This window comes from Melanotaenia boesemani, chromosome 15 (assembly GCF_017639745.1).
Source record: "Melanotaenia boesemani isolate fMelBoe1 chromosome 15, fMelBoe1.pri, whole genome shotgun sequence".
Classification (NCBI taxonomy): Eukaryota; Metazoa; Chordata; class Actinopteri; order Atheriniformes; family Melanotaeniidae; genus Melanotaenia; species Melanotaenia boesemani.
This window is the reverse complement of record NC_055696.1, coordinates 10,104,044-10,126,521: the sequence shown is the minus strand read 5'-3', so window position 1 is coordinate 10,126,521 and position 22,478 is coordinate 10,104,044. Positions and strand designations below refer to the sequence as shown.

General features: G+C 37.9%; 1 protein-coding gene across 1 annotated transcript in view; it reads right to left on the bottom strand.

Moving 5' to 3' along the window:
• LOC121654591 (protocadherin Fat 3) overlaps positions 1-22,478 on the bottom strand; it is a 77,366-nt gene that overhangs the window by 6,008 nt on the left and 48,880 nt on the right. Inside the window, exons 35-50 of the mRNA XM_042008801.1 lie at positions 20,955-21,168; positions 20,581-20,795; positions 20,357-20,494; positions 19,985-20,128; positions 19,706-19,903; positions 19,165-19,442; positions 18,493-19,055; positions 18,047-18,178; positions 17,685-17,842; positions 17,211-17,592; positions 17,061-17,120; positions 15,524-15,677; positions 13,939-14,086; positions 8,282-8,698; positions 6,116-6,371; positions 226-324 (exon numbers count right to left, since the gene is read on the bottom strand). Of these exons, the coding sequence (XP_041864735.1) occupies positions 226-324; positions 6,116-6,371; positions 8,282-8,698; positions 13,939-14,086; positions 15,524-15,677; positions 17,061-17,120; positions 17,211-17,592; positions 17,685-17,842; positions 18,047-18,178; positions 18,493-19,055; positions 19,165-19,442; positions 19,706-19,903; positions 19,985-20,128; positions 20,357-20,494; positions 20,581-20,795; positions 20,955-21,168 (3,556 nt within the window). The remainder of the gene's footprint in view (positions 1-225; positions 325-6,115; positions 6,372-8,281; positions 8,699-13,938; positions 14,087-15,523; positions 15,678-17,060; positions 17,121-17,210; positions 17,593-17,684; positions 17,843-18,046; positions 18,179-18,492; positions 19,056-19,164; positions 19,443-19,705; positions 19,904-19,984; positions 20,129-20,356; positions 20,495-20,580; positions 20,796-20,954; positions 21,169-22,478) is intronic.

The window sequence follows — 22,478 nt, the reverse complement described above, 5'->3', positions numbered from 1 at the left end:
TACACAAATATAGACTAGTATTTATTTATTTTGTAGTAAAATAGTCTTGTGGTATTGATGATAGCAGTGATGATGGGTGTTCTCAGACAGCTGATGGTCTGGAGCTAGACCCTTCAGGACTTCAATCATTGCTTTATTTGTTCTTTATTGCATTAAGTGTTGAAGTATGAAGTACTATTTGTATTCTTTTATTGACAGTCTATGTGGAAAGTGTTGCATTCCTACCATTGTCATCGAAGGACTCAGAGGTGTAGGAACTGAGGGAGCGCTCTTCAGAGGTGGAGTCTGAGAGACATGCAACTTCTTCTGCCAGCTCTGACACATCTAATGTATAAACACAAATAATGTATTCATATCAACATATTTCTCTCAAAATGAAAATTAGCAAGTGTCAAATCTAAAAATAGTGTTTTTAGATCCTCATGACTATCTTAAAAACAACACCCACGCCAAGCAGAGTTGATGGAGAGACAGAAAGCTCTCTCAACTATTTGTTGATATTAAAAGTGAGAATTTGAGAACAGATTAAATACAAATAATTTGGACGTGATCCATTGTACACATTTTTGACATTGTGCAGGCCCACTTCTAACCTAGTGAAGTTTTCTTTTGCAGCTTATTGTTATCTCAGGTATGGAAGGCAAGAGCGGCCGGGTTCGACTATTTTTTTAATCGTTACCTTGAGATAACAAGTAAATTTTTTATTATCTTGAGATAACATTGGGCATTTTCCCATGAAAACAGGACAATTTATCTTGTTATCTCAAGAAAATGAAGTTTGTTTTTTCAAAATAATGAGATGATTAAGGTGGGCTCAAAAGAAAATGTAACTGTATTAATAATCAGCTCTTTTTTTTCTTGATAATTCTTATAAATTGGTAACAAGTATGTGTTGTTAATATATAAAAACACCTATGGAGGGGGAGCACTTGGGGACCTTGTATGTTCTGCATGCAAAGACATGAACGATAAACTGATTTGAGTATGTAAATATAATTTTGACCCGCCCTTATATATATAAGTGTAACATTTCTTTGATGATTCAGTAACCATGCTGCTCTGGTCTGTTGCCTCCACTATCAGGGAAAACTCCGACAGAAACATCTGCTAAACTTTCCTGCTTCCACCTCCAAACAGAGCTTGGGAGGCGGAGGTGATTACTCCTGGGTGAAGCAGCAGCTAGCTTCAGGGTTAGCTCTCTTCACTTTACCCAGCAGTGGTGAAGCAGACACAGGACTCTGCTGGAACTAGAAGCGCTATGTGTTGTTTATTTTTGAAACTTGTAGCAAAACAGTCACTGTTACACATTCACCCACAACGCCATTCTCTGCTCCGACCACTCTGGCCTGTGCTGTGCGTCTCCTCCTCTCCAGCTCGGCCATTCTTAAAGGGGCCACACTGTTCTTTTAACCCAGCCTGTAAGCACCACAATGTCTTTGTATAGTGAGACATAACTCTTGCAACCTTTTCTTTTATCAATATAATTTGGCAGGCCAGATATTATTAGCGGTAGGCCAGTTTTGGCCCGTGAGCTGCCAGTTTGATTGAATGTTTGTCTCTCTGTGTTGGTTCTGTGATGGACTAGGAACAGCTCCAGCCCCCTCGCGACCCTGCATTTGAATAATCTATTATCTTGATGGCGGCTGTAGCTCAGGAGGAAGAGCAGTCATCTACCAACCGGAAAGCTGTGGCTCGATTCCAGGCTTCCCCTGACTACATGCTGAAGTGTCCTTGGGCAAGACACTGAACCCCACGTTGTCCCCTTATGTGTCTATTGGGAGGCAACTTTTGATAACGAGATATCGAGTTATCACAAGAAAATGGTGTTTAAAAAAAAACATGCAAACCCGGCCGCTCTCAGGTTTTGTACTCAGGAGCTGACTTAAATAAATAAATCAGTGCAATGACCGAAAAAAGAGTTACTCTTATGTTAAGAAGAAAAGAGGACATTTCACAGAGACTGAATTTAAAAGGTATGAGAAAATGGTCAAAATCTGATGATAAATTGAACTCAGCTATGTCTAGCAAGAACAGGCTGAAGAGAGACTAGCCTATTTTTAATGTTCCTTTCTTCTCGGACGACTGAAATGAAATATGTTCACCTATCCACACTCCACTCGTCTGTTCATATTTTTTTTATCTAGCTGACTTTGAATAGTAGGGAGAGAGCCCAAATTGAAATACGATTACCTATCACACCTGTCGACAATTTAGCTTATGTTATAATCTGAATGAAATTTGGTCTTTGTTGAGCACTGTCTTGTTGCGTTGGAGTTCAACATTTCAAACAAATCCCCCAAACAAGCTCTGCAGCTCCAGCTGTGCTCAGCTAATTCCCTCTGCACACGCTGGAGGTATCATGATGGTTTAAAACCACAGTTACTTGTTCATCTGTATCTCCTCAAAAACAACAGGCAGACTAAGAACAAATATCTTAAAGAACAAATTGCATGACAAAGTTCATCAGCTGCAGACAATGGAGGTTGTGAATAGGGGCTGAGTAAAAATCTTGAAACATTTATGTAGCCAGGCTGCTCACAATGCAGCAACCAAAGCTTTTATTTCAAATTCAAAACCTAACATTATGTGTGGGGGAGAAAAAGTCGACTTTAATTTAATTTTTGAGGATTCTGACAGCCCTCTCCAGCTATCTTGCATGTTGAATAAAGATGCCATTTCAAATAAATGGATGCTTACAAGTCAGTTTGATCCCTGACATGGCTTTTCTGTGCTGTGATTTGGATGGTTGTATCCTTTCAAATCACTCAGTTGTCTCTGTTTGTCAACAGGTGTCAGAGGGGCAAAACAGGTATGTCACAATGACTTGGCATGCAGCTGTGAAGACTGTCTAGAACCCTGTCTGTTAAACCAAGAACGAGACAGGTACTTGGCTGTAGCAGCTGCTCTAATCTAGAAGCAGCATGTCTGGTTTCCCATTATTGTTCAAATTGTAAAGAGAATGAAAAAGAAATAAAAAGAAATAAAAAGCCACAAAATTTATCTGCAATATTTAAAAACTAAATGGAAATAGAAAGTGAGGATTTTGCATATGTGATTATAAGTAACTTTGAACCCTTTAAGGCCATTCATATCATATTTGATACAGTTTCTGAGACTTATTGTATCACCATACGGTAAAAATGCAAAACCCTGCTGTATGCAATCTGATACTTGTCTTCCGCCCCACTGGTGGATACCTTTTGCCTTCCAATCATCTAAACAACACAGTAATAAATTCTATATTAAATGCAAATTATTTTTAATTTTTTTTTCTTTTAAAAACATTCTGTCAAAGAACCATATTAAAAAAAATGCTATATGTTGAAACATGGAAGACATGGAAACATAAATTTAGCTTTCCACTGTCTTTTTTAACTTAACAGGAATTATGGGAAAGTCAAAAACAAAAAAAATATTCCAAGGTATCTTTAAATGATTTTTTTCAACTAACCCAGTCAACAGAGATCTGGATAAACCTTACTACAATGCTGGAATGTGTGAGCTTGTGTAAAACAGGCAGAATTATCATTATCTGACAAATCGAAATCATAATCCTACATTTAGACCAGATTTATATCACATTTCTCTAATGAATACCAAGTATGCAAATGTGTAAGTGAATTTGAGAAATATCACTCCCATAATATTAAAGAGTGATGATCTAGATCTGATGATGTACACACATTTTATAAAATGAATGTGCTGCAGGTATATTCTTGAAACACGAGAGAATATTTCAGCCTTATTCTGTCAGATGAAATGCAGGCTGTTAGACGTGCTCTTTGTAACAAATAAAAGCTGTCAGTGGGATTAGTTTAAATGTCTAAATTCATTTTCTGCCATCCAGGCTATGAAGAGATATAATTAAAAAAAACATTAAATTTTCTGATGCTTTTAAGTAACCCGATTTTAAAGTATTTTATTAGATCATTTTGAATATGAAAATGAACTTACAAACATCTTTTGATGCAACGTGGCAAGTTTGACACGTGGCACCCCCACTTTAGAAGAAAACAACAAATAAATCATTTATAATTTAGAGATGACCTTAGTGATTAACACAGTTGATATTATTTTTGTATTTAATTCATTTTCAGAACTGGTAAAGACCAAATACATATAAACCTTTCTTTTTCACAAAATTGTTGTGTTACCAAAACCACACTCCACATCAGCCATAAGAAGCCGACTATCTGGACATCAGCTTAAGCTTCCTAAACCAAAGCTACATGATCATGGTCCAATGGTTACGGGGCCAGAGCAACGCTCCTGTGGGAATGTGAGCAGTAAGGAAGCACCATCAGTCAAACTAAATAAGACAGGCAGTGCAGCAGCCACTGTTCTCATTGCAGATGCAGGCAAGGGGATACTACAAATAATCAACGTTTAAAAAGTAAGCTTTCACCCTTTTTCTTTTCCATTTATTTTCTTCCTTTCCTCATTAGTGTGCCAGTGACTAACCTTGTGTCAATGTTGTCAGCCAAGTCAGAAGTTGCAGACCCGGCTTCTAATGTAATCCAACCACTAACAAGTCATGTCCTTTTCTAGGCCACAAACTTTTTAAATCCCTGTCACTGTTCCAGTCAAATAAATAAATTATTATCCACTTCCATTTTAAATGTAATTGTAACATGTAACTTGCCAATTAAATCATCTTGTTAAACTTTAGGAAAATATCTAATTAACACAAAATTAAGTGTAAATGTTACTAATTGTTTGAGTTTGTTTGGTTCCTTTCACCTTTTCCATTTTTTGTACAGTATCTTTTATTCAGACCTGTTAATAACATTTAATCTGAAAACACTTATCATAAACAATAAGCCAAACATTGGTCCAATCCTAAGCTCCAACATTTTGAACTCCAGTTCCTTTCCAAGCAACTAATACATTTTTGCAAATTGCTTTCTGTAATCCGTCCTGTAATTGCCACAGTAATAGTTGAGGCATTTAAACTGGCATCCACTAAGAAGGTTTACTCCATGAGACATCCTGTATTTACAAAGTTGCCAAAATCTGAGCAATATAGGGGTTCAATTTTCCATATATTTAACTAGCTCTTGACTTTAACCCTTGTGTTGCAATAATCATTATTAAGCTAGTCTGTGGTGTGCTGCAGAAACAACAAAATAAACAGTTTTCAATTGATTTGTTTAACTGGCACTCATGGTGGGGTCATTAATGCATTAATCTGGATATTAGTTAACTAAGTTTAATCACATCTTAATTAATATCTTCAGTGTGATTGCAAACCCTAAGGGTACGTGTATTTTTTTTCCTGCATGCTCTCAGTAGGGGAGCAAACTAATAAAATAACCCATTTCCTATTCCCACGAGAGGAAATCAATAATTAACTAGCAGGAAGTTCCCACTGGAAGCTGTATTACTCAAACAACAGATCGGACAAAGGATCGAAATATCTGACGTCTACCTTAGAAGTGCAATGCAGCATGATTATTTCATTGGCAGGGAGCAAAATGAACTGTGGTCCTGTTAACAAGTGTCGGCAGCTAAATGTCACACTGAACTGAATTATCTGACAGATGAGTCTCACAGCTTTCCTTCACTTTGTAGCCTTCCCAGTTGACAAAAGGTCTGTGAAGCGTGGATGAAAGAATGGCAGAAAAGTGGAGATTCTTTGTGTAGAAGGCTTTCTAATACTGTGATTTTGGCTAAATTTATATGAGTAAAAGTAGGACAAGAAAACTAGACATCAAGCCTGGCTGAATGCACTGACCATTCAGACAGAAGTGCATATGAGATGTAAGCAAGTTACCCAAATCCAAGATGACGTAACTGCCAATTTAAGCAGGGTAACTGAAAGTTTTATTATCATCTATCACTCCCAGGAAGTAAATATAGAACTGAACTGAAATGATAGCAAAATAAAAATATGAATTTTTAAGCTTACTTGCCTACTTTAGGCTGTTTTCTTTGATGTATGTGATCAAAAGACAAAAATGTAAAACTCATAAAACTCTGTGAAATAAGCTCTCTCAGATCAGGTGGTGATATGCAAAGATTTTGCGGCCTGCGCACTCTTGGCCTTTCACAATCAGGTTAGAAACCATGTGTTCATGTGAGTGTGCATCTGTGCATGCACATGTCACAGTCTTACCCTGTGGACTCTTATCCCTGTGGGTTCTCTCCAGCTCAAAAGCTCTCTGCCCCCACTCCTCCTCCCTCTCATCTCTAAGCCTCTCCAGCCTTTTTTCCCTCATTTCTTCACCCTCCCAGGACACTTTATGGGCTGGACTGTGCTCTGAGCGGCGGGCGGATGCCGAGGGTAGATTTGGTGCCACACTGCATACTGCAATGCCCCTCCTGTTGGCCACACCGCGGACATTAGACATGTCTGAGAGGAAGCTGTTCGTCTGTGGAGACAGAGGAATTTATGCAGAAAATACTTAGAGGATAAGATTGGTAATAGCTTATATTTTGGATATAACTAAAAAATTAACATGACCCTAAATTAATGCTATTAGTTATCTTCTTGTAAGGCCACCGCTGATGTGACTAGTAGTGTTTAGTAGAGTATCAAGTACCACCAATCCTCCTCTACACAGTGTGTGTATATACACATATATATAGATATATATACTCACAGATTCCAAACCTGTAAGTTTCATCTCGCTATGACCAAGATTTTCCAAGCTGCAGGCAAAAGGCCCAATTTATGTAAAAAATAGTAATAAAATGGCTTACCTTTGCTATCTTGCCTCATAAACTTATATCCAAAATGATATAACTGCATTTAGTTGAAAATAAAAAAAAATAAATAAATAAAGCTATTTTCTCATTGTCTTTTGGGAGCAGTTTCCTGTCCCAAAATTACAATCTTCTGACCATTTGCATGAGTTTTACCGGACAAAGAGAAATGTGTCAGACAGAAAACGTCTCTTCATTTAATAACCTGCATCACCCTACGTAAACAACTGTTGTTAAAATATGTCATTGTCTGCTTGTTTCACAAGTTCTGTTTTGTTTTTTTTTTTTGTTTTTTTCAGTGTTTTTACATTAGATGATTACTGCAGTAATAATCAGTTCAATATTTCAGCAAATCCTAAGACCTAACAAAAGTCTCATTTGTGTCCCCCTTTTTCTGGTCATGCTTCTGCCGAACCCTCCCATCAGAACTTTTCTAGACCCACCCCTGCACAGCAGAAGTATAAACCCTGTCTACCACCAGCCAACTGCTGTGTTATGTGATGATGTGAACCATGAGCGGCTAGTTTCCTCCTTCTCAGCTCAGCCGATCAGCTGATCACCGACAGCCATCATGATTCATGGAACAACATGAGAGGAGAAGGAGGAAGCAGCTGCTGCACAAACACGGAGACGACCAGTAAGCCACTACAGCAGATATGCTGGTGGAAAACGCAGGTAAGGAAAAAAAATAAATAAAAAATGTGGGAATATATATATATATATATAAAGGTAAGCCATTTTTTTGGTGGATTACAGTGGGTAATGCATTTTCCTGACTTTCTGAGTTTTGTTTCTGGGTTGCATTGTCATTGTGACTTCCTATTAATGTTTCCAGCGGGTGGCACCAAATTGTATATTTTATTATTCATTCATCCTATGAGCTTATCAGTCATATAATACTGTGTGTATTCAACAGGTCATGCTGGAAATGTAATCATTCTATTGTATCAAAATTCCATCACTCTCTGTCCCTGCCGCAGAAACAAGTTTGCTGGTGACTTTATTTGTAGGCAAAAGTATTTAACACCCTTTGCTTGGATTCTTAAAATATTATTTATTGCTTGGATTATTTAGCCTATATAATAGTGGCAGAATAATATTGCTGGCTTCTGCTGCTTAGCTGTGAGACCTTTTTTAAGGCATATTATGTTAATCCTGATGGACTGAAATGAATTACAAAAGCATAGCATAACCAGAAAAGGTGGAGGGACTGCAAGATACTGTTACAACAAAGATATTAATATCATATATAGCTAATATGATGTTCATTGCTTCAGTTTCATATCATAAAACTTATTTATTGTTTTGCTCTCAGAATGCAAGAGAATTAAATGACTTTGGCTTTCCCCATATTAATTTAGTTTCTTCAGGAATCATATCATTAATGCCAAATATATGTTATTTACATAACATTTGATTTTTCAATATTTTCAAGCTCCAGCAAATTACTTTCCCCCTATATAAAATCTGCTACCAAAAAAGTTCCACTCCAGTGAGCTGATGGTTGTATCATGATGCAGGACTCACAGAAAGAAATAGTAACCATGGGTACATGTCCATGCACACTTTTGCATACCTGACTGCCTTCACTGGAAGTGATCTTGTCACCATCTCCACTCCTCATGGCCTGGTGTCCGAGTGCTCCTGGGAGGGTGGCGTGTGCAGTTGGACGCACCATAACCTGGGGAGGGCCCCCAGTGCTTCCTCCTGTTTCGCCATAGACACCGGTGGCCCCTGGTGATCCTGATAGACGCACAGCTTTAAACTCAATCCCCTCTGCCCCCATGCCTGTCTTGTGCAGCATGTAATTAGCTTCTGCAGAAACGGCCGAGATGCCCATCACAGCCTGAGCCCCTGGGTCTGGATCTGACTCTTTCCTGAATTTGATTTTTTTCCTAAAGGCGATGAAGAGGATGAGGAGGAAAATGATGACAAAGGCAAGGACTCCAATGCCTATTATCTCTCCTGGTCCGATGTAAGACAGCAGCTCAGCCTGGGCAACATGAAAAGAACAATCATAAAAAAACATGCACTCAGCATCTCCTTTTCAGAATGTAAGACTGCAAACACCTCTTCCACTGCCTGGTAAAAGCAGAGGGAGTCCAGATTTAGGGACTGTCATGAGCACTGGATTTTATAAACCCAATTTGCTGGAAAAACTCAGCACCTCTTGGCATGATTACACCTAACTAATGTCAAGGTATAAATACAGTTATGGATACAGTTCAGCAGTCCATGCACCCATAAAAATTTTAAACATATATAAGTGGAAATTAACACTATGTAAAAAAAAAAGTCTCTGAACAGAAAGTATCTTTTCATTTTATTAAAAAAAAAGAAAAATGTAAGAAAAGATCAATGCCACAGATTTGTGCTTTCTAGCAATACAGGCCTTCACAAAGGAGATAAACTTTCTGTACATTGGTTGGAAAAACTGTCTGTCTGGTTGTGTCTTTGAAACTTGTTACTTTCTGGGGTATAATGAGAGCATCTTTTCTCTTATGTGCAACATTATCTGTAGTCTCAGTACACAGTGCATTCAGAGAGTTTCCAAACTTCTGAAGTCTTGGAAATGTAATATTTTGGACTCAGCTTAAAATGAACTCATATATTTCTGTTTAAATACATACATAGGGTTTTTAAGGTGTTTTGTTGGTTTATTAAAATAAAAATCTGGATTATCCTATTTATATAACTATTCAGACCATTTGACAATATACATGCACCTGAGGTCTGCTGCACCTACTTCTGTCAGAAGTCTGCTGCAATAACTTGGCTGGAGTTCACCTCTGGCTAATTACATTCATTGGACATTATTAGGAAAGGCACAGCCTTGTCTATATAAGACATGTCAGAGTAAATCCCAATCATGAGGTTGAAAGAATTATCAGAACTACAAGACAGGATTGTGTGGAGGCACAGATCATTAGAACAATATCAAAAAATTTTTGCAGAATGTAAAGTGTAATTAGAGACTAAGGGCTCAGCCAAACATGTAAAAAAATATTTTTTTTTCTTGTTCAATGAGATCCTGTGAGGATATTGACCAAAGAAAAGATTTCCCTTACAAAAATTACATCCTGCTTGAAATTTGCCAAAAGGCACCGGAATGACTCTTAGATTATCAGAAGCAAAATTCTGTTTGCTCACAATTTTCAAGGGTACATTTGAAGGAAACTTAATCATAGCATCATCATTCTTTAGAGAGGTTTTTCTTTGGCAGTGGCTAAGACGTTATATAGGTTCAGATGGATGTAGAAAATTTTAGACAATATCAAGTTACAATCTTCCTGCAGAATCTAAATAGCAGTTATGATCAATGTGATTTTTCTAAATACTAAAGAACGTAGCATCCTTTTGTGTCTATTTAGCAGAGGAAACACTGGAACAACCCTATTGGAAGACATGTGATAATTTAATTACCCACTCATGCTCAAAGGCATTCATCAAGTCATACTCACTGGAATTCATGCAAATAAATATGATAAACTGTGAGCATTCGGTGACAACATTTTCATACTTTTGTCTCTTATTCTTTTTAGTCATAATTAAAAATACTGATAATAAATTACAATTATAGCTCATTTTGTTACACTGAAAGATACACACTGTACAATATAATCTTACTGTAAAAACACAAGATCGCATTAAATTAAGTGTCTAAAGAACACTCTAGAGCATAATTACTAACAAGCTGTAATTTCAGTGGTGCAGACCCAATTCATTGCATTGCAGCATCGTAATCTTTTCCTAAGTTCTTAAAAAATTCTACCATCTTTCATTACTCTCATCATGTTTTCAACAAGGTGAAAGGAAAAAGCTTAAGAGAAGAGGAAAGGAAGCAATTATTGGATCTTACCCAAGGTTTCAGGCAGTGGTAATAGTTTACATTTTACAGAGATAATCAGAAGAAGCATGCCCATAAGAAGACACTTGAGTGGCTTCAGTAAAACTGGACACAGGAGATCTCTGTGGAGTACTGAAAAGGTTCTGCTTTGATTCTCCTCATCTGACCTGGATGAGCTTAAATGTTTGATTAAAGAAGAATAGGAGAAACTTCCCCAGGAAAGATGCAGCCAAATATGATTTAAACAAGACTTAATGAAAGGTTTATTTCTATAAAACAACAAAACACTTCAAAACCCATTTAGAATTATAATTACACTCTAGAATGTGCTACATGGTGGCAGCAAACTGTAGAAGGTCCAGCCACAATTTCCTTAAATACTAACAACTTTTTTTCAAGACAATCATTGTGAAATGAACGTTTCAGAAAATGTTTCCAAGCTTAAGTGATTTCCCTTTTCCACTTTGACTCATTCAAGACTGTTATGATGAGTTTCTATGGTAACGGAAGAGTTGTTTATCAGCGGGATCAACTGATTGAGCTCTTCAAAACCAAGACATTCAGCGAAATAACACCACACATCTCAAGGGGAATTGAAAAGGATGAAGGGTACCCTGCGAGGCAGAGAGAAAAACGGTGGAAGTCAAACTATTTCCTCCAGCCATTCTGATTGGTAACGTGAGATCGCTAGCTAACAAAATGGACTAGCTTGAAGTGCTAACGAGGTGAAAACATTGATACAGCAGTCTCAGGAGTTAACCATCCAGCACTGAGGGATAAAGTGATTTGACAGTAACAAGGCCAGAAGACAGTTATCTTAGACTAAAATGTGAATTCAAATAATGCAGTTTCATGAAAATGCAAGCTCCAGTTTAGTCTGAATCCATTCACAATAATTATGGATAGTCTCTGAAGCCCCTCTCATAAAATATTAGGATTTATTCTTGGACAACAAAGATTAATTATTACCAGAAATTTATCTAAATTATTTCTAACAATCAGTTGACTCTGAGATGTCGCTGTAAAAACAGTTTGGCTTTGTATCAATATTTTATCCCTTTCCCAGTGATCAACCACGACATTTTTAACATGCCATTGTGATTACTCTATCTAAATGTAACAAACCAAAAAAAAAAAAAAAAATTTTTTTTAGGTCGTACCATCCACCAATGAAATGTTTAGACTGCATGTTTTAAGTAGAGACAAGAGGTACAGCAACACAAAATGCACCTGTAGAATAAATTCCTACATATTTTTTTAACAACATATTTGTTGGAACACATTACCAACAATCATAATAATATTGTCTGCAAATATGAATAAATGTAATCAAAGCCTGACTATTTCACTTTTATTGAGCTGATATTTCAAAGTGAACCTCCAAATTCACAAGAGACATCAAAATGAAAAAAAATTAGACTATAAATTCTGTCTCCTATGTTTTGGTTGAAAACACACAAAACGGAGGACCTTTTAATACCTATCAAGTCTATTACTACCACATTATTATTATTATTATTATTATTATTATTATTATTATTATTATTATTATTATTAATATTAATAGTAGTAGTAGTAGTCTAGACTACCTCTGTTTCCAACTCCAGCCTGTCTGTCTCCTGCAGTCAGATTGAGAAACATTTGGAGAGACTAACCCTGAACAAGGTCCAGATGGTTTCAGCCCCAGGGTTCAGGAAACCTGCTCAGAACAACTGTTATGTGTTCTTCAGCACCTTTTAAACACCAGTCTCAGAGTCAGGAAAGAGTTCCTGTACCGTGGAAAACATTCTGCCTTGTTCCAGTGCCTAAAAAATCCCAACCATCTGAACCGTATGACTATAAACCAATTACCCAGACATCTCACATCCTGAAAGTCCTCGAGAGACTGTTACTGGCTCACCTCAATAAGCAAGTGAACACCTTTCAGGACACATTACAGTTTGCACCTTGTAATGGGTTTGAAGACGCCATCATTTACCTGCTTCAGAGAGCCCACTCTCATCTGGACCAATCAGGCAGCCCTCTGAGTATCATGTCCTTTGATTTCTCAAGTGCTTTAAATAAAATTCAGCCCACTCTTTTATGTAGGAAGCTCCTTAAATTCCAGGTGGATACCTCTACAACCATCTGGATTTACGACTACCTAAAAAACAGACTGTAGTTTGTGAGTCTGAAAGGTTGTGTGTCTGAGATGGTGGTCAGCAGCACAGGGGACTGTACTGTCACCATTTCTCTTCGCAATGTACACCTCAGACTTCCATTACATCTCTGAGTCCTGTCATCTGCAAAAATACTCTGATGGCTCTGCAGTTCCGGGGTGTATCAGTGATGGACAAGAAGCTGAGTACAGAGAACTGATGGTGCGGTAACAATCACCTCATCTTGAATACAAACAAAACAAAACAAATATATATATATAAGACTGTTGAATTCAGGAGGAACAAGAAGAAATAAAAAAATGTGTACATCCTGGGAGAAGAAGTAGAGGTAGTGGAGTTCCGCTAGACAACAGCCTGGACTGGAAATGCAACACAGAATGCATCTACCAGAAAGGACAGAGCAGACTTACGGAAAGCTGAGATTATTCAATGTCGGCACTAAGATGTTGCACATCTTTTATAAATCTGTTGTGGAAAGTGCAATCAGCTTTGCAGCCATCTGGTTGGGCAGCAGCATCAGAGCCAGAAACTTAAAGAGACTGAACAAACTGATGAAGAAGGCTGGTTCTTTGCTGGGGATAACTTTAGAGCCGCTGGAGCTGATTTTCTAGAAATGAATGCTGCACAAACTGCTGAAAACAGTGGGAGATTCCTCACATCCTCTGCACAACACAGTGAAGTTTGTTCAGCGTGAGACTTCTTCAACTCCAATGGAAGACAATACCTGGAGAACATTACTGCCAGCAGCCATCGCCCTCCAGAACAAGCCCCTATCTTCTTCTAATTAATTATTATTGTATGTTTAAATAAAAATAAAAAATAAAATACATTTTAAAAAACAACCCTACTACAACTTTAAAATTTCCCCCTGGGATAATTAAAGTATTTTTCATTTCATTTTCATCATAACAGAAAATTAAAAACTTGAAAGGGTCTGAATACTGCAATATATGGTGTAAAGTGTAGTGCATAATAAAAGTCACAAGCATGATAACTTCAAATAGAAACTGTGATTTACCCATTACCACACGCTCTCGTTCATCTACTGTGGGGGTGATGATAGCAAGCCGGTGAATAAGCCTTCCAGGAGGCCGTTGCTCATTCAAAATTCTCAACAGCTTCACCGTGTGTGAAAAATCCAATTAGGTGCAAGCTGAAATATACTTGAGCAGTTTTTTTCCAGGGTTTAGTCCTAAATTAATCTAATTTCAAGTATTGGTACTATACCTGTGTGTCATCACCAAGGGTCTGATCATCACAAAACTGACCCTCGAATCCCTCTGAACAGTTACAATAAAACGACCCAAATGTGTTGATGCACTCTCCTCTGTTTCCACAGTCGTCTTGGTCACACTCATTTACATCCTCATCACATCTGGAGAGGCAGAGACAAATAAATTACTATTCATGGAAGCAATGAAGATGATTTGAATCAAAGTAAATGAGAAGAATAAAAGATGAAAGCGTGACAGTGAGTTAAAAGGAGAAAAAAGAAAATAAATACTTTGGAGATCATCTTTAAAAAAGGCCTTTTTTATACTTAATCAAGGGATTATCTTCATGGATTCCTTATTATCCCCATTTATATGGTTCTGGATCAAAGAAATATGCACAAATAAAAAGATACACCACAGACTCATGATCTTAGATGAAGAGTTTAATTCTAACAGAATACCACATATGTAGTTTTACTCCATATGCTCATCTTAGCTTGTTAAATCAAACAGAGTGTCCTACTGTGAGGGGAAGAGAAAATACATACATTTCTCTTTTCAGTTATTTTGCCTTGATGGAATTTTTCAAAACACTCGGCAAGAGTTCATCTGATGAAAGGAAAAAAGTATTTTGGAGGAAGCTTCGCTGTATAACTACGCAAAGTTCGGCTTTTAACAATGTAGGGAGTTATTAAGAATAAAAAAAAGTTTACTCTTCAAGGCCTGGATGTGCTGGCCAGTGGTATCTTCACATGTATATTCTGAATAATTAATGTGTTATGGCTTAACTTATAAAAACTTTATGAAGTGTCTAAATTGTGGCATGTTTTTGAACTAATTAAAGGAAATGTTAACATATTTGGTGTTTTTTTATTTTGTAAATATATGTTGTTAATAAATGCATACATTTAAGAACTGTTGTTTATCAGTCTGCAAGCTGACCAACTTAACAGCCATTTTGACGGGTGCATTTATTAACAACTGGTATTTATTTTGACTGTGATGTCACTGTTAATGATTTGAAAATAAGCTTATTACTTTCCATGCTTTTATTTAGCTGAATATCAATTAATCCAACTTCAATTAAAAACATTTGTAAAAAGTATACAAAGCAGAACCACATTTCTTCTTTGAGGAAAACCTGCCCTCTAGTGGTGGCTCTGCTGAACAACCACATCATACAGAGGTTATTTCAAAGGCAATTACTGTGATGTAATTAAGAAGGCAGTTAGAGAATGATTATAGGCTTTTCAACCAAGAATCATGCCGAATTAAATTAGAACCACCAATTTATCCAACACAATAACAAGAAAACAACACAGTGGGTACTGGGATGCTAATATGGGCTAATGAATGTTTACATGTTCGTGTCCTACAGACAGTCATTCATGCTTGAATGAGAGAGCACGTGTGGATGTTCCAGTGAGAAATAAAATCCCTACCCTGTCTGGTAATGTGAATGCAGTTATTAACATGAGGACTTTATTTGTCAACATTTTTCTTAAACTCATATGGCTATGTGGATTCTATAGCCATATACACTCTGTGTGTGTGGGTGTGTGTGTGTGTGTGTGTGATTTCAGGCTGTTTTATCTTACATAAGTCCCCTGAGTCCTCTAGGACAGCCACAGAGGAATGCACTGCCCACAGGCTTACAGTTCCCATCATTCTGGCATGGGTTTGGCGTGCAGGATGTCAATTCAATTTCACAGCGCCCCCCAGTGAATCCAGTATTGCAACTGCATGTGAAGGCTGTTGAGACAAGATGTAAATGAGTCAAAATAATGTCTATAATCATACAAGTGGACAAGTGATCTTGATATAAAATAGTTTTTTTTTTTTTTTTTTCATTTAAATCCAGCGGCAAATCTAAAAAAAAGTTAGGATGCTGTGTGAAAGGTGAACAAAAACAGAAAGTCATTTGTAAAGTTTATAAATCCTTAGCTCATCTTTAATATGACAGCAACAGACTCAAGTCACCTAAAAGTTCGTACAGGGCCATGCCACTGTATGGCATTGTTTTTCTTTATATAAACATCTTGAAAAGAATGACAGCAGTTGGTGGACCTTTGGGAGAGGATTGTTGAACTATATTTGTCTGATGTAGGTTCTGGCTGTTCGACAGCCCTTGTCCTTCTTTGTTGTATTTTGTGGTTCATTATGCACCAAATGTTTTCAGTGGGTGAAAGGTCTGGACTGCAGGCAGACCAGTCCAGCGCTTGGACTCTTCTACTATGAAGCCATAGATACAGTATGTGGTTTAGCATTGTCATGCAAAATGATGCTGAGACTTTCCTAAAATAGATTGCATCTGGATGAGAGGACATGTTCTGAAACCTGTATTTACCTTCCAGCACTGATGGAAGGTATATATGGATCTCAAATGCCAGTTGCCAATTCCACTAGTGCAAATGCACTCACATATCATCAGAGATGCTCAGGTCAGCGTGCTGACAACAAGCCAGCTGATATATCTAGCTGATATATCTACTGTTTAAACCAGATTGACTTGATTTCCAAAAAGAATAGCAAATTCTGATTTGTCTGACTACAGAACAGGTTTCCTCATTGACTTAGTCCTTTTTAAATGAGCCCAAAGAAAACAACTGATAATCAAGAAAACGTCTTGATTATATTCACAATTGAAATGACATTAAAATTAAATGAAAAATATTTTATTAATCCCAGAGGGAAATTGAAATTTGCAATATGCAAATATGCATGTTGTAAATTGCAATGTGATTTTTTTTTTTTTTTTTTTTTTTTTTTTGCATTATAAAACTATTTGTGGATGGCTTAATAGCTTTACTTTCTTTTCCAGCCTCTTTTTGTTTTAGATATGTTGTTGCCATCGATCTCAAGATAAAATTTTTCATTATATATTAAAATGTCTCTTTTTCAACATTATTTGTAATTTTTTTCTATCGTGAGTAAAATCTTGGTTAATGATATTTGCAAATCATTGCGTTTTGGTTTTATCCATATTTTATAGTGTTTTAACTTTTTTGGATTTGGTGTTGTGTATTTAAAAAGCTAGAACTGACTCCCAAACCCTTTTACAAAATGGTTTCATAAGACATAAAATATTAACAACATATACAGCAGAAAAAGTAATATGTATGCATGTATACAGACCTCCAAAGGGCAGGCTGCTGCACATGGCTCCGTTGAAGCAGGGCTGGCTGACACATGGATCTGGATAAAGAATGCAGCCCAACTTGACATCGCTGAGCCCAGCTATCTCAGCATAACGGCTCCTTTTATTCTGGAGTGGCAGCTCGTTACCGTTCAGCATCAGTGAGCCCAGGCAGCCTTGGAAGCCATCCTGAGCTCTCGGGGGGCCCCTCATGCCACGGTCTTCGAGTCCTGACCCTCCCTTGCTTTCCCCTGGTCCAGGGCTGGGCCTTTCGCCTTGCCCATTCAGTGGTCTCACCTGGGCACCAAAGAAAAAGGATGAATCTGGAGCCAAAGGCCAAAGACGAACAGGAGCTCTGGCTGCTCTGCGTCGTTCCACATAGCTGTCATCTAGTGACAGGAGGGTGTAGTTTCTGGTCAGCTCCAAAGCAACTGAATGCCAAAGGCCGTCATTTATTGGCCTGTCAGAGATACCCATAATGCCCAGGGTGTTGTCACAGTCCAACTGAAACCACAGTCGACCCCCTTCAATCTGTGAGAAGGGAAAATATTTATACCTTCTAAGTAATTCTCTTTATTTTCATGGCAAGAAAAGTGACTTACAGGTGTAGTCCTACAATTTACCTTAAGCATGGTACAGGGGTTAACACGTGTGAACATAATGACTCCTCTTCTCTGAAGAGTTCTGATCCTCAAAGCAAGCTTCATCTCTCCACTCTGGCCACTCTCTGTCACTCTGTACTTAATATAACTGTTTCCAGAGAAACTCAGGGAGGTTTGTCCTTCTCATTAATGATACACAGAGATAAAAGGGAAAAAGTTTCAACTCCAAATAAATTAAGTACGAATTCATATTTAGATTTTTTTATACGGACTGATGTGTTTGGAATAAAGTAAAATATATAATATATATTTTGATTTACTTATCTGCTTGAAACATGTGGAGACAAGCAATTTGAATAATGGGTATAATAGCCAAATCATACCTGCACACTTGTCTAGTCTCTCAGGCTGACATTGGCAGACAGATGGCGCTGTAGGACCAGAACGCACACACTGCATATCTGCTGGACAGGACTGACCTTCACAAAGCTCAACAGGGGTGGGACATGCGCCTTCTGTTTTGGAAATGAGAAGATGCATAAATATCTGAGGATAATACCAGAGACAGAATATGTCCTTGTATTTTTGTTTTTAAAAATATGCATGTCTTTCTGTTTTTTTGGAGAGATCACAGTGGACCACTTTTTTTAAATTATTTTTTATATAAAAATTGGAACACAATATCAAGGTCATAAAAACAAAATTCAATGTATTCACTTAGAGACTTTTACATTTTACACTTTCTAGCAACAACTACTAACTGATACAGGTCAACAGTGTGAAGTGGGTTTACATAAATTTGAGTTACAATGTTGAATGCAGTGCTCACCAGGGCAGGTGCATGTCTCTGTACGACTGAATCTTGGTATCACCAAGCCAACCCTCTCTGTGCTGTAGGTAACAGATGAGCCACCCTCCATCACCAGTGTGTTTTCGCACACCCGCTCCCCACAGTCCAGCTTCCCAGAACAAGAGTTGCCCACCACCATAGCCCCAGCTAAGACACCCCGAATCTGCCCCCGTGCAACAGCCTCCTCCAGCTTTGCTGACAACTCCTGCTGGGAATAGAACCCCGCCATCCGTACACTGCCTGATGTGTGTGGCCTCTCCATGGCTAGAACTAAGTCGACGCCTGACGTCTCCATCACTGGCTGAACACTGAGTATGTGAAAAGGATCTTGTTGCCCTGGTGACCATTTCCAGCCGGCTAGTTCCCGTAATGCCAATTTGATCTGGTTCAGATAGCGACTAAGTAACTCATCAGGGGAGAGGGATCTGAAACGTAAGGTGAGGGCGCTGCGCAGCAGTACTTCTGTCACCTGTTCGACCTGGACTGACACATCAGCTATCACAGCAAAACGTCCGTCACTCACTGTTGCATTCATCTGGTACCTGAGAGAAAAAAAAACATGTTGGATTTCTATACCATGAAGTTTTATGTATTAAATATATAATCCTGTGTGTTTTCCCCTCTAGTTGTGTGATGAAGTTGTGCATGTACCTCCCAGGTTCCAGGCCTGGCAGAGCTACAATGCTGCCATCTTGTCTGTTAATCTTAAACATGCTCTTAGGTTCAGGCTTCTGGGTAAATGACAGAACGTCACTGGGGTCACGGTCAGTTGCATAGATCCGACTAATCAAACCACCTGGGAAGGTATCTGATAACATGACAATGAAGATTTCCAGGGGGGAGACGTTGGGCTTGTACTGACTGTTCCCGACGACTCTCAGAAATACCCAGGAAGTGGAGGTAAGACTTGGCTTACCAGAGTCACTCGCCTAAGACAACAAACAAAAATGTTAAATGAAGAAATTAAGGAGTTTAAATGTTAAGCTATATTGCGGATGCTACTAGCTGTCCATAACAGAAACATGTTTATATTACCTATTAAGAATAAGTAGAACATACATGTATGGGTACACAAATTGCTTTGTGAAGGGGATGCCTTGGGTATTAATGGGGTAACAGGTTCCTTTTGTTTTGTGAGTACTAGTGAGACACTGTGTTTCTAACCTGACAGTGGAAAAAAAGATATATTAACCTGGATTTCAAGAAGAAATTCTCGTGGGGCATCAGAGCCAAATACACGGTTGGACTTCAAAGTTCCGGTCTGGTCTAAAGTGAAGAAATTTCCCTCATTTCCTGACACAATTCGAAACACAAAAGGAGAGCCATTCCTTGGGGAGTCTTTATCGCTAACCGACAGCTTCAGCAGGGCGGTGCCAGCAGCCTGATTAAGCTGAAGAAACAAAGCCATTAAGTAGTTGAGATGAAGTACAAAAAGAAAATTACAATGAGCAAACACATTCACAGATTTTACCTGTATGATGGTTGTGGAGTTTGGAGGAGTAAAAACAGGTGGGTTGTCGTTAACATCGGAGATGTCAATGTTGACCGTGACAGTGGAGGACATGGCAGGCGAGCCACTGTCAAACGCCTGCACAGATAATGTGTACCTGGATACCTAGAGAGCACAAACAAGATGTGGGTGATATGTGTTTCTTTTAACAACTTTTTTCATTGTTTCCTTTATCATGTTACTCAGTAGATGGTCGGCACAGTTATGCTTCAGTAATATGAGATCTCACAGGATGCTGACCTTAATGGGTATTTTTGATCCCTCCTTTGCTTACAAACCAGAAAATTAAAGCTGATTGTTAATGGGATAGTTTTCTTAACAATGCATCCTTACTAGTTCTCTATCAAGCCTCTTGTTGACTTTAAGCAGTCCTGTAACAGGGTCGATCCAGAAGTGGTTGCTTCGATCACCTTTCAGAATGGAGTAGGTGATCCGGCCATTCACCTGACTGTCCAGATCTTCTGCAAATACCTCCATAAGACAAACACACATAAAATAAATGTTAATGAAAAAGAAGAATGCATAGATATAATGAGGGAGAGCAAACCTGTTATTACCCTTGTGACTGTCTGCCCGATGGATGCATCCTCGCCGATCAGCACATTATAGAAATCTTGTTCGAAGGCTGGAGCATTGTCGTTGACATCCATGAGTTCAATTATTACCATGGTAGCAGTGCTAAGAGGAGGATTCCCGCTGTCCCAGGCCTCAACTGTGATGTAGTAGTCCTTACACACCTCAAAGTCCAAGTCATCAGCCACTAAAATAGAGCCTTAACATACACATGGTACAATATATATGTATGTATTCAAATCTAATTATTTGAGCTTTCATTGTTTGTTTTTGATATGTGCCAGCAGCTGTTTTATATAAGAGCCAAATCGTATAACTAACCATTTAAAATAAAACGTGTTTAAATCTGAATGCTCACCTAGTTTTCTGTCTATGGTGAACTTTCCTAACTCGTTGCCTGAGCGGATGTTGTATGTGATCTCAGCATTGGCCCCGATGTCAGCGCTGGTCGCCAATACACGCAGCACCTCGGTTCCCACAGCTACGTCCTCAGGCACAGTAATGGCATAGTCCTTCCTCTGGAAAACTGGAGCATTGTCATTCACATCCAGCACCAGAATGGTCAAATCAACCTGAAGAACCAAGAGGAGAATATGAAAGTACAACATAGTGATTCGCTTGTCGTTTTCTTTTCCCCCCCCTTTTCTTAACCTTTATTTTTTCAAGTATAATGGTTGAGTAATAAGTGACATGTTAGCATGGCGTTCTTCATGCAGGAGTCACCTTTACCTTCCCCATCTTTCTCCATCACAGCACATTTTGATGATGATCTATCTTAATTAAAATCTATCTGGTTCTTTATCTCATCTCTTCAGTAAATAACATGTTTTTTTCATTGCTTTTTCACTTATTCAAGCTCATGGAAATATGCAGATTACACTTCACCCCTTAATCATAATCTCTGTTTACATCTCTCACAGTTTAGTCAAAAAAAAACTTTTATTTTACTTTAAAAAATCCTTTATGTTCATTACAAACTAATATTAATTGAAGATCATATAATAATTTTCAGTTGAAAGATTATGGTGATTATGGTTACTGTTTTTTTAAGAGTTATGCATTTAGTTTATTGAGTATTTTGATGTTACACTAGTTACAAAAATGCAGAATTGGATTGTTTATTTATTGCTTATTGCATAATCAAACGAAACAATTCAACACAAAATTGACAAGGAAAAAAGAAAAAAGAAAGAAATTAACTACATGCACGAATTCATACTTCAGTTCAATTCAGCTTTATTTGTATAGAGCCAATTCACAACAATGTCATCTCAGGCCCATTTACAGACAAATCAATTTGAGCTAATTCATTGTCATCCCATCAGTATTCAAACGGAAAAACTCCCTTTTAAGGGGAAGGAAAAACCTCTGGCAGAACCCAGCTCAGTGCGGGTGGCCACCTGCCTCGACTGGTTGGATACTGATAGTATAGTTACTGGATACTATAGTTCAATACTATATATATCTCCCAAAATGCATAATGAAATTAAAAAAAACAATCCATATCCATTTTAAGACTTTGAATAAAGCCAATTGAACATAAGATGTTTCTAGCTTTAATTGAAAAAGAGCCTCATAATTCTAAACAACAAAAAACATCCCAGTCCGAGCTAGAACTGTGTTAGATAGTAAGAACAGAACCTGATTTGTTGTATGCATAAAGCAAACATTGCTTTATACTAATTTTCTTACATTTCCACTCAAAAGCAATGTGACGTGTAACTGTCTTCTGTATTGTAGTTATTTCTTCTTTTATAGGCAAAGATCAATCATCCTCGTCTGGAGTTGGATGAGGTCTTTGCAATGTGTTTAAGTGCTTTTTTTCCCCAGATACTAGCAACACAAGGAGACATGATGCTCTTTGTCACTGCTAGTCTTTGAT